The sequence below is a fragment of the Ursus maritimus genome, unplaced genomic scaffold (assembly GCF_017311325.1).
Source record: "Ursus maritimus isolate PB19 unplaced genomic scaffold, ASM1731132v1 scaffold_3, whole genome shotgun sequence".
Lineage (NCBI taxonomy): Eukaryota > Metazoa > Chordata > Mammalia > Carnivora > Ursidae > Ursus > Ursus maritimus.
Genome location: NW_024425563.1, coordinates 66363255 through 66376402, shown reverse-complemented (window position 1 = coordinate 66376402; position 13148 = coordinate 66363255). Strand labels below are relative to the sequence as shown.

The following is a 13148-nucleotide window of genomic DNA, read 5'->3' as shown; positions in this document are numbered from 1 at the left end:
GCCCCCATGGGCCTCACCCCTATCTGTGGCAGATGGTAAACAAGAGATCCCCCACATGCTGAGCCAGGATGGATTTGTGTTGGTACTACACTGCCCAGGCCTGATGAGATCACCCAAACCTCTGCCAGACCCACAATCCCTTCCAGAAACTGCTGATCACGGCTTTCTTCATGGACGGTCCCCTGCTTTCTGGCCCCATCATCCCCTTGGACTCTAAGTCACACTCTCACTCAAAAGCCTTAGCCACTCAAAAGTCTTAGCCACCCCAAGAGAAGACGGCACTTCCCTATGTGCTCCCAAGGATTCCACCCCAGCCTTCAGGCTCACCTCCACAGAACCTCACAGCTGGCTCTCCAGAACTCTGCAGGGAATTCCTACCCTCCTTGGGTTTACCTGACCAATCCGATTTGTCTCCAGGAGACACTTGCCTCCTATAGATAGGCAGCAGCTGGAAAAGACAGGTTGTTCCAAAGTAGGATCTTAACCTAACCAGCTGCCACGTGGCCTCAAAAGGTGGACACAGCTTTTACCCGGATGGAGCCTTTCCACTGGATCATGCCAAAAGACCAGGAGCGATCCAAGATGCACCATCTACTGAGACACTCAGAGTTGTTTCCATTTCCTGTCAGACTATCGCTGGTTTAGAAAACAGAAGTAACAGAGAGGTCCTGAGTTCAAAGAATGATTATGACTTTGCCAGCTCAGGTTAATGAGCTTTTATCCATTTCGCTAGGGTCTCTGGCAACCCACTGCAAGTAGTCTCCTAGAATTATACTGTAAGAGTTTTATACCATAGGTCTTAAATACACACACTAAAAATGTCTACGGTTCCCTCATACACACCCCATCCAATCACGGTGGGCCCCAAATGCAGAGCAACAGACACCAGTCCAGGTGCAAAACAAAGCATTTCTGTTTCCTGGACTTTCACGATCTAGAATCGTTTTCCACCATCGTCCTTTCAGGCTAAAACCAAATTTATAAAGAATTCTGCTTTCTTACACATAATCCAAATCTCCTTACAAATTATCCCTTTTCCTCACCCCAAACCTGCTCACATTTTTAACCATTTCCTTTTGAAGCCTCTGTCTCTCGTGTTTGAATTATTTAATTTCAAGCACTTACTGAATCAGTTATCTAATGCATATCAGGTGCTGGGCCCTTTCACCCAAGTGTTTTCACTCAATCTTTACACATTTTTGTAACTTATGAAGATATAGAGAGAACAGGATAAGAAACTCAATGTTCCATTTATCAATTTCAAAAATTATCATCACGCCGACCACGTATTGCCCCCCCCCAACCAAAACTGGATTATTTAAAAGCAAATCTCAGACATCATAGTCTTATCTGTAAACACTTCAGTGTGGATGTCTAAGAGAAAAAGACTCTTTATAGCTCCTATAATCAGAATACCATCATCCAGACTAAAAAATCAATCAATAACAATTCCTTGGTATCAGATAATCCTGTCAGTATTCATTCTCTGATTTCTCAGTATTTTTTTAATAGTACCACATTTTCATGAGGAAAGTGATGCTCACAGAATTAGTAACTTTCTGGGCCATGTATTTGGTACACAGCAGATTGTCAATGTCTCATTGAAGTCTTGGTCCCCTTTACATACAGCACAGCTGCTTTTCCATCACATTTACAAAAGGCCCACATATATACTTTTTAAATGATCTTTACAAAAGTGCCCTTTCCTTTTTCGAGTACTTTAATCCAGGTAAATAACATTACGTGATTCTGTGTTTGGGACCTGAGGTAGACTTTTATTAGAGTATCATTCATTCACTACCCAATGTCACAAAGTAGTGAAATATAAGAAACTAAGGAAATATATGGTATCTGTGTGAACTGATATGTACTATTACTCATACTGAGGCCTCCACCACAATCCACAGTTGCAATAAAATGATGATGATGATGATGATGATGATGATGATGATGATAACAACAATGGGCTTCTACCAATAAAAGGCAAGGACAGTCCTCTCTGGATGGATGAAGGACTAACTGAAATGTTTACAAAGAGCGTTCCACTTCTTGTGAGAAAAAGCATGATCATCAAACTGCACAGGTGAATCCTGGAAAGGTCAATGAGTTGTGAAACTAAATCCCCCAGCAACTCCTTTCCAGTATCTAACACCAAGTGAGAGAAAAGAAAGTGAGAGAACTAAAATGTAAACCATACTGCCCTCACAAACAATCACCTGCAAGTTTCTGATACATCCCAAAAAAACAGATATAATTGTAATGGATCTCTTCCATAAGTCTTAAGTAAAGATACCTTTTATATATATATCTATATAAAACAATGAAATAAAGAGCGGTTTGAAAATAATCTTTAAAAGTTCGAGAACACAAATCAAACAAGAAACAAAATAAATTCCTTTATACTGACCTTCAAAAATATTGTTCTAAGCTCAGCTGGATCTGCTCTCTTGGTTAAAACCACCTATAAATAAACATAAAAATGTTTATATTATTAGAACAAAGCTGAGAAATCAAGCTAGCAGACTGAAAGAAAATAAACTCCAGGTTAGAAATTAGTGGATTTCATTTTTGCACTTAAAAGCACCAAATTTCCCCAGTGCATGAACTGCTCCCTGGATTTTAAATTAGACTCCTTATGTGGCTTCTAGAATGGTAATAGTCTGTGCAAGAAACCAGTAAAGCTCTTAGTATGTGGTATTTAATGTATACCTTTTTTCTTCTTTTTTTTCAAAAAGTAAGTAGAAAAAAGAAAACTTGAAACAGATCTGTAACCACCTGGCATTTTAAAACTCCACACCAGAGTGATCCATACCCTTCCATAGGGGAATATTAGATATTAACGTACGACTTGTTAACTATGCAAGAGAACATAGTTGCTAAAGAAATTGGTGAACAAGGCAAATCATATTAACAAACAAGGGTATTACTTCCCCCAGTCCTGCCAGGAACAGGCATGAATGCCTAGCTATCTGGCCATGCCAAGCAAGGTCTCCTCCTCGCCCCGACTTTTAATTTAAGAAGTCAGAAGTCTCCAAAGGTATGACTATTATGCTCCACACTCTAGAAATACAAGGGGCTATGGTTACCTTTTGAGAACAAAATTTGACAGATTAGCTCAGAATAGGTGTTGTGCTTAATTCCCCAGCCCACAAAGTCCAAAAACATCAGTGGAGAAAAAGCAAGACAAACTTGAATATGGCTACCCCAGGCCAACACAAAAGAGTCCTTATGTGGAACCAAACAGTGGGCTTATTCAGTGTCCCATCACCCAATCCTGCTGGCAAAAACCGTCATGAGACTGAATTCTCACCAAGCACAGCGTCACCCCATGATACAGCCAAGGAGGGGTTCCTGGAACCACCCTAATACCGGAGCCATGTCGCTATCCACAGGGAGATTTATGCAAATTGTTCTAAATCCCTTCTGTGTGTTTGCAAAGGCTCTTCTGAGATCTGTGGACAATGGGTTCTCTGTCTCTAAAATGTAACTGCCTGAGCTTCTTGGCCTGCCACTGTCAGGAATAATTTTATTAACTAATCACTGGAATGGGAGAGGTAGTTTTTCTGAAACGAGTTGGTTGGTCACCTTGTTTCCCAAAGCAAGACTGATAACTCCTTTAATTTCAGCTGAGTACTTGTAACCACCAATGCATTTTTTTGTCCATAAGATTTGGTAATCTTTTTAAAATTCTAAATTAGTTAGTGTTCTTTGCTGTTCAATTAAGGAGGAAAAGATAGAATGCTAACCAATCTAAGACTGATGATAGCGCCGACCTATCGGTTTCAGAAGAAGAATCCTTTCTTTCGGGTTTGTATTAGGAGAAAGGTATTTGAATAGCCCAAACACTATTGGAGAAGATGAGACAGCATAAAGACGCTTCCACCCTCTTAAGAGCAAAGAAATTCCCTCCAAGTTCCATATCTCACGACAATACATAAGTAACATTTTTTAGAAGGCTTATGGTGACCCTAGGTACTTAGTTGGGTTTCCTTTTAAAAGCAAAGGTAAGTTTCCACAAAGTGAACTATTCTTGCTCCATCTGAATACCACATCCTTTAAAATCTAATTAATTCACTATGCCATGCACTTCATAAAGCCTTCCCTGGGCAATGCTATTTTAGAGTGAACTTCCCCTGCCCTAAATTCCCACAGCATTCTTCCATTACTAATCCCCAAATGCACATCAGTGTTCCCCACCAGGACTACGCCTCCCTAAGAAACAAAGCTTTCACTCTGTACCTCTGCCAGGATCTAAGGCACAGGAGAACACAATCCATATAGGGAGAAAATAACAAAGATCAGAGCAGAGATCAATGAAATAGCGACTAAAAACACAACAGGAAACATCAATGTAACTAAGAGATGGTTCTTTGAAAAAATGACGAAAATTGACAAACCATTAGAAAGACTCACCAAGTAAAAAAGATAGATGGCACAAATAAAATTGGAAATGAAAGAGGAGACATCAACAACTGGTACCACAGAAATATGAAAGGTAAGAGACCACTGTGAACAACTGTACTAACAAATGGGACAACCTAGAAGAAATGAATAAATTCCTAGAAACACACAACCTACCAAGACTGAATCATAACGAAATAGAAAAATCTGAAGACACCAGATACCAGTAAGGAGATTGAATCAGCAATTTAAAACCTCCCAAAAAACAAGTCTAGGACCAGAGAGCTTCACTATGGAAATCTACCAAACATTCAAACAAAAATTAATACCAATCCTTCCACAACTCTTGCAAAATATAGAAGAGGAAGAAACTCTTCCAAACTCATGAGTCCAGCATTAGCCTGATACCAAACCAGACAAGGATGCCACAAGAAAAAAAAAATATATATATAGGCTAATATCCCTGATGAATATATGTGCAAAAATCCTCAACAAATACTAGCAAACCAAATTCAATATAGTAAAAGGATCACATACCATAATCAAGTGCAGCTTCTCCAAAGAAGATACAAAGATGGCCAACAGGTACATGAAAAGATGCTCAGTATCACTCATCATCAGGAAAATACAAATCAAAACCACAATGAGATGTTTCCCTACACCTGTTAGACTGGCTATTATCAAAAAGACAAAGGGGGAAAAAAGACAAAGTAACAAGTATTGGCAAGAATGTAGAGAAAAAGGAAATTCTGTACACTGCTGGTGAGAATGTCAATTGGTGCAGCCATTATGGAAAACAGTATGGAGGTTCCTTAAAAAATTAAAAATAGAACTATTCTACTTAGGGGTATTTATCTGAAGAAAATGAAAACACTAACTTGAAAAAATATATCTGCACCCTCATGTTCACTGCAGCATTATTTACAACAGCCAAGACATAGCAACAACCTAAAGTGTCCACTGCTGGATGAATGGACAAAGAAACTGTGAGACAGACAGATACAAATAAATATAAACTGGAATATTATTCAAGCATAAGAAAGAATGAAATCTTCCCACTTGCAACAACATGGATGGACCTCAAGGGCATATGCTAAGTGAAATAAATCAGAGAAAGACAAGTACTGTATGATCTCTCTGGAATCTACATAGTTATATAAAAACAGATACAGAAAAAAAAATAGATACAGAGAACAGATTGGTGGTTGCCAGAGGCAGGGGAGTGGGGTGGGAGAAATGGATGAAGGGTGTATAAATTTATTAAAAATTTTGTTTAAAAAGCAGGAGTTATTCACCAGTGTACCACCAACATCTGGTATAATGTCTGGCACATACAGGCATTCAATAAATATTAGCTGAAGTACTGAATTCTATAAATTAATCTTTAAAAAATCCATGTAGTGTAGTGACCCAACAAATCTAAGTCATGTCACCTAATATGTATAGAACATTTTATATTTTCAGTGCATGACTATTACTTCACTGGATCTTCACAGCAAAACCTGAAGCCAGCAGAGAGCATAGTATTGCACCCACTTTACAGAAGGAGAAACCAAGACTCAAAGAGGGTCAATTATTTCCCCAGAAGTCAGATCTGGCACCAATTTGTGCTTACATTTCTAAGTGTTGTTTGAGCTGACATCAACTCCAGATCTTCCATCTCCTACTCTGTTGGTTTTTCCACTGAGCCGCATCGTAGGCAGCTTCAAACTGATCATAACTTACGTTAACCACTAATATAATACATGCCTAGAAATCAAGAATCTCCCATTTTCTCCTACCACCGCCAGTTTGTAGTCTCAATCCAGTGCTGTGATCAAGAACATGGCTTTAGGGGCGCCTGGGTGGCTCAGTTGGTTACACGTCATCTGACTCTTGGTTTTGGCTCAGGTTATGATTTCAGGGTCCTGGAATTGAGCCCTGCCGAGCCCTGCATAGGGCTCTGCACTGGGCATGGAGTCTGCTTGGGATTCTGTCTCTCCCTCTCCCTCTGTCCCTCTACCACTTTCACCCTAAACACAGTAATTTTTTAAAATCTTAAAAAAAAAAAAAAAAAAACATGGCTTTAGTGTCAGGCCACCTGTGACTGGGGATCAAGTGTGACATCTGAACTGACTAACTTCGTGACGTTGAGCTAGACCCCTGACCTCTCAGTCTCACTTTCCTCACCTGCAAAATGAGAAATCCTGGATGGTTGAAAGGGTGATAGGAGATAATAACATCAAGCGCTTAGCACCAAAAAGGACACATGGTTAAAGCACTGGATAAACGAAATCTATTACTTGTATTATTTATGGAAAGGTGTTTATATTCTACCATGCTTACTCTTTAATAAAAAGTCCAAGTGATGAGTAACCTGGCTCATAACTTGAGAAGGAAAAAATGAGGAGGAGGGAGGGTAAAGGAACTCACGGATCTTCAAAAACATTCAGCAAACCACTAACCACAGACGTTTTCCTAACTCATGCCCTCTGCTATCTTAGCCCCAACCAATGCCACTTCTTGAAAACAGACGCAAAGTTCCAGATACACCATGGAATTTCCCTGAGGCCCATGGAAATGTGTATTAGGTCCTGAACACACTGTAACGAAGCACAAAGTAACTACGGTTCAATAGGGGATGAATTCTGAAAAACTTTTACCAGTCTTCCGGCCTCACCTCTGCACTAATTCCATCTATCTCCCCACTGCCGTGCAGCTAGTCAGAATCCCCAGTTCTCCTTCTGCCTCCCATTCTTACCTTCTGGTTTGGGCTTATGTGCAGAGAAGGAAGAGCACTTACACAGCTTCTTGAGAGACAAGAAAGTTAGAGCGAGAAGCGCCAGTGTTCAGAAGCTGTACTCAGATGGATTCTACCTGGTGGCAAAAATTGATATCCAGGAAGTTTTAGGAGCTGGAAAAAGGGAACTACAGAAATGGAGCCTCCCTTTTTAAGTCAACTCAAAACAGCTGCTGGGCACGCACCACTCTGCACCACTTTCACAAGCCTTCAAAAGATTCATCAAACTTGAGGTTGTTTCCAGAAGGCTGAATTTCATTGTTATAATTTTTTTTTCTTATACTAACAGCATGTAAATATTTACAGCTACTGTTCTTACAATCTAATTGCCTGATTTTATCATCATGCTTCTGAATTTGCATTTGTAAGAATAGATTCCACCATTAAACAAAATTTGTGTATCAAGAGTTTTAAATAAAGGAACTAGTTTTCAAATATAGTTAGGAAAATCACCAAGAAGGAAAAGAGTTCTTGGCAGATGACTATGAAATATTACTATTTGCTACTTAAATCAATACAATAAAGAATCTTATACTATAGCAGCTAACTTTCACACACAGTCAAGACTCAGGGAAAAAGAAGGAGGGTTAAAACTGAAAAAAACTATGCATTATACATTTTTTCCACAAACTGGGAGAAATTTACCTTTATTGAACTTTAATATGGACACTTCAGGTCAATTCCATTGATCTATGTCCCACAGGACAAAATTTCAGGCCCACTGAATATGTAAAATTTTTGACAAGACAAACATTAGATATAATAGCATGAACAGGTTATCAATAGCATTTGCAGAACAGATGCCCTAGCTAGGTACATCCTAGATATAAAAAACCAGCCAACAGTAACATAACTTCAGTGACTGGTTTTTTAAAAGGCGGTAGCAGGAAGCATGGCAAGGAGAACCAGAAAGATATTTTCAGGACAAATAAATTCAATCTTATTTCAATATGAGTTAGAACAGTCAAAAGAAGGAGAACACCAGAAAGATTTTTCTACATGGAAGAATATTTTTTAAATTGGCTTTCTAACACTGGAATCAAGCCACAGTTGTAGGCTCATTAACAAATCACAGTGGTACAGAACTGTGAGCTCAACAGGGCAGTGGGGAAGAACACAAAACCTACACAGAATACAGGATACTAATCTGAAGAAGAAAATGTAAAGAAAATAAAAGCTCTCTTCTTCCAGTGAAAAGCTCTAAGATCATGATCTCCTCAAATGCATCTTATTCCTCTGTATCTCCCAACTCCTGCAAAGAACAGAAACTAAGCAGATGCTCCAAAAATGCTGACTCAGGAAGAAAGTCTTCCAGATGAGCAGAAATCCAATCTGTACAGTGAAAGTAGCTCCTTTCAGGCCAGCAGGGCTCAAAGTGTGGCACTGGACCTTCAGCCTCCAATGGGAACTTTGAGAAATGCAAATCATCACACCCTACCCCAGATCTACAATTCAGAAACTCTGGGGGTGGGGCCAGCAATCTGCAGTTGAACAAGTCCTCCAGGTGATTCTAATGCTGTTTAAATTTAAGAACCACAGCTTTAGCTAATGTCCAGTTTGGTCTGGTTAGGACTGATATTCTCAGCCCCAACTGTATATTCAAGTCTCACAAAGGACTTCTGGGTTTCATCAATGTCCAGGCCTATCAAATTAGACTGCAATGGCTAATCCAAGCAGAAGCTCTGAAATGGGTACCTTTAAAGCTTCATCATGAGATTATAATGTGGGGCTCGGGTGAGAACCATTGAATTAGGACCCAAGATCTCAACATTAGCTTTGCTTCTCCACCCACTGCACAACACGGCCTTCACTCAGCCCCCGCCCCCACCGCAGAAACCTAAAAGGTCTGAAAGACACGACAAGCAGAGGCTTACACTGAAAATTCTACTGTCATGAAGTAATTATTTACCTTAGATATGAAATAAAAGCGAGAGGAGACAGCTCATCAAAAGTGAGCTAGTCTCTGTTGCAGGCAGACACACATGCAGCAACAAGCAGAAAAAGGAGGTGGAGGGAGAAATGTCTCTGTCTGGTCTTTTGAATCTGAGGAAGGAAGTGTAGTGGGTGGACCTGAATCCCAGTGGAAAGCTCTACTGGGTGTGGCCCAACAATTTAGAACCTGGGGACAACTCTTCTTCCCATCTATCTTCCTATATCTCCACATGTATCTTCCTGCACTGCAGAGACTGGAAGGTTAAAACTACATTTCCCAGATTCCCTTGCAGCTATATGGCCTAGGTGCTGTCAATCAGATGAAGTTGGAAATGTGGAATGCAAAATTTTGGAAAGCAAAGATTGGGAAGCTGGGGGCCATGTTTCTGCTTTCTGCCAGCAAGCATCATTGCTAGAAGTGTCTGATTTTCCTCTGGCAACCTCCTGCCCATGTCAGTGGCAGTATGGTTCTGAACACTCGCCTTTAGGCAAACCATTTCATGACTGCAGGAGAGGTAACTGCTCCCTTGGTGGCCTGCTCTGCGGTGAGGCCCTGGAAGGCACTCCTGGAAGCTCGACCTGAAGTCTGTTTCTTAGCCTTCCCAACAAATTCTGTAAGCCACTTAATACCCTGTAATAAATCTCCCTTGGCCTAAACTAGCTAGAGTGGATTCTGTTCTCTGCAAGTGAACCTTGACTGATACAATCAGTAACAGCAAAAGAAAGTTTGGAATTCCCCAAAACCACAGTTAGCATTAACAGAAGAAGAAGAATGAGGTGTCTCATCAAATTGAAGAAAAATAATTTTTTATTGAATTCACTGAGTCACTCATTCCTCAGCCTACAGTTTCCCTAAGTTCTAATAGATGAAGAACAGTGACTATGAAAAAGTTACTGCAACATAAATTAGTACAGAGACAAGATGCCTTGTTAAGCATGCTTCAAACTAGAGCCTTTCTGTGTAATCAACCCTCAAAAGTTCACATCACTCAACAGTTGCCTTATGAGGCACCAGATACCACAAATGTTAACCCGCCAAGTAATTACACAAACAGGTCATGTCAGGGGTGCTGGAGATGTTTATCAGAAGGATTCAGCAGCTTGTGAAGTGTGTTGGATTTAACTCTGCACTGGTGTAGACAAACATTAAACAATGATAAAGCCATCACCATTACAATTCTGTATTAAGAAGTAAGAGTGTAACGGTTAAGAAATGAATGGTGGTATTTTAGCTGTGGGTTCTGTGATGCTAAAATAACTTTAAACACACTAATTTTAGATTTTATTATTATTGTTATTAAGCTAAAGCTAACATTCCAGTAAATGTTCCCAAGAGTAAAAATTTGACAAGAGACAGTATGAGTCTTTTCTAAAATAGACATTTTTCTGTTTAGATTTTCAACTCCTTATGGAGACAGAAGGTGTTTGCCCACCCTGACAAACGCAGACATCACCAAGTTCAGAGTAAAGATTTGGGTCCCAGTGTATTACTAACCTGGTGACCCTGGACAATCAGTTAACATCTCCGAGTTAGTTTCCTCATCTATAAAATGGGCACAGTGACAAAATCTACTTATCTATTTCAGAAAGTTATCTTAAGGACCAATTAGAACCTCCACAGGAACCCCTGCTGACACAGGAAAACCTGAACTGTGAAAGACAAACTGCTGGAGGCTCCGTGTGGACCAGACAGAGATTTAAAAACTCTAGGAGGACCCAGCCATAGGAGGACCTCCACATTTTTGTGAGTTTTACCTCTGGGAACTCAACCTGGTTCTCAGAGCGATTATGGGAGAACAATCATTTTCACGTCTCACACAGGACAGGAAATAGCTATATTAATTTCAGTCGGGGCCCATTTTGAAGCAAGGAAAGTTACCAGGGATAAAGAGGGACATGATAGAATGACAAAGGTGTCAATTCTCCAACAGGATATTAACACTCTTCAGTGGAACAGAACAGAAAACCTAGGAAGAGACCTACATAAATATAGTCAACTGATCTTTGACAAAAGAGCAAAGACACCCTCTTCAACAAACGGTGCTGGAACAACTAGATATCCACATACAAAAAAAAAAACAAAAACAAAAACAAAAACAAAAAAACCACCTCTAGACACAGACCTTACACCCTTCACAAAAATTAACTCAAAATGGATCAGAGACCTAAATGTAAAACTCCTAGAAGATCAAAAAGGAGCAAACCTAGATGGTCTTGGGTTTGGCATGGATTTTTTAGATGTAGCACCAAGGCATGACCCATGAAAGAAAGAACTGAGAAGCTGGACTTCATTAAAATAGAAATTTCTGCTCTGCAAAAGACAATGCCAAGAAAATAAAAAGATAAGCAAAAGACTGGGATCAAGTACTTGCAAAAGAACAGCCAATTCAGAACTGCTACCCAAAATATACAAACAACTCTTAAAACTCAACAAGAAAAAAAAAAACAAAGAACCCAATACAAAAATGGGCCAAACACCTTAACAAAAACCTCCAAGGAGGACGTACATACAGGAAGCAAACACATGAAGAGATGCTCCACATCACCTGCCATCAGGGAAATACAAATCCAACAACAGGATAGCCACACATGCCTGCCAGAACGGCCCAATCCCGAACACTGACACCGCCAAACGCTGGAGAGGATGTGCAGCAACGGGAGGACTCACGATCACTGACGGGAACGCAAAATGGTACAGGCATCGTCGAAGACAGAATGGTGGTTCCTTACAAAATTACATAAGCCTTACTATACAACCCACGTGTTGAAAACTTACGTCCACACAAAAACTTACTCGTGAATGTTTACAGCATTTTATTTATTCCTAATTTATTGAAAATTGGAAGCAACCAAGGTGTATTTCAGTGAATGGTTAAATAAACCATGGACATCCAGATATTGGAATATTATTCAGCACTAAAAAAAAGAGCTATGAAGCAATGGAAAGACGTGAAGGAAATTTAAATGCATATTACTGAGTGAAAAAAGCTAATCTGAAAAGGCTACATACTGTATGACTGCAACTATATGACTAAAAAAAGGCAAATGTATGATAGTAATAAGATCAGTGGCTGCTAGAGGTGAAGGAGTAGGGAAGGAGCACAGGCAGAATACAGAGGATTTTTTTTTTTTTAAGATTTTATTTATTTATTTGACAGAGAGAGACAGCCAGAGAGAGAGGGAACACAAGCAGGGGAGTGGGAGAGGAAGAAGCAGGCTCATAGCGGAGGAGCCTGATGTGGGGCTCAATCCCATAACGCCGGGATCACGCCCTGAGCCGAAGGCAGACGCTTAACGACTGCGCCACCCAGGAGCCCCAGGATACAGAGGATTTTTAGAGCAGTGAAAATACCATGTATGATACTATAATGATGGATACATATCATTATACAATTTGTCCAAACCCACAGAATGTACACTACCAGGAGTGAACCCTAATGCAAACCAGGGACTTTGGTGATAATGATGTGTCAATGTAGACTGATCAATGCAATGCACGTGCCATTCTGAAGGAAAATAATGGGGAGAGCGTGAGTGCTTAGGGACAGGTGGTGTATAAGAAATCTCTGAGCCTTCTTTTCAATTTTGCTGTGAACCTAAAACGATTCAAAAATATTAAGTCTATTAAAAAAAAAGATCATGAGTAGCCAGGACAATCAAGATTAACTTAACTAGGGATGCCTGGGTGGCTCAGTCAGTTAAGCGTCTGCCTTCAGTTCAGATCATGATCCCAGGGTCCTGGGATGGAGCCCTACATGAGGCTCTCTGCTTGGCAGGGAGTCTGCTTCTCCCTCTGCCTCTATCCCTGCTTGTGCTCTCTCTCTGTCAAATAAATAAATAAAATCTTTAAAAAAAAAAAAAAAGATTAACTTAACTAGGTAGAGTAACTGGGGACACCCCTATATAATTTCCCTTTATTTTCAAAGAACCCTTGAAGCAGGTTGCATTCTCTTTCTTTACAGTTGAGAAAACTGCAGGTCACACAGGCTGATCTACCCCAAACCCCATGCCTATTCCACAGGGCCACAACCCAGGC

General features: G+C 40.1%; 1 protein-coding gene across 1 annotated transcript in view; it reads right to left on the bottom strand.

Moving 5' to 3' along the window:
- SLC25A13 (solute carrier family 25 member 13) overlaps window positions 1-13148 on the bottom strand; it is a 176289-nt gene that overhangs the window by 149997 nt on the left and 13144 nt on the right. Inside the window, exon 2 of the mRNA XM_040644255.1 lies at window positions 2408-2461. Within this exon, the coding sequence (XP_040500189.1) occupies window positions 2408-2461 (54 nt within the window). The remainder of the gene's footprint in view (window positions 1-2407; window positions 2462-13148) is intronic.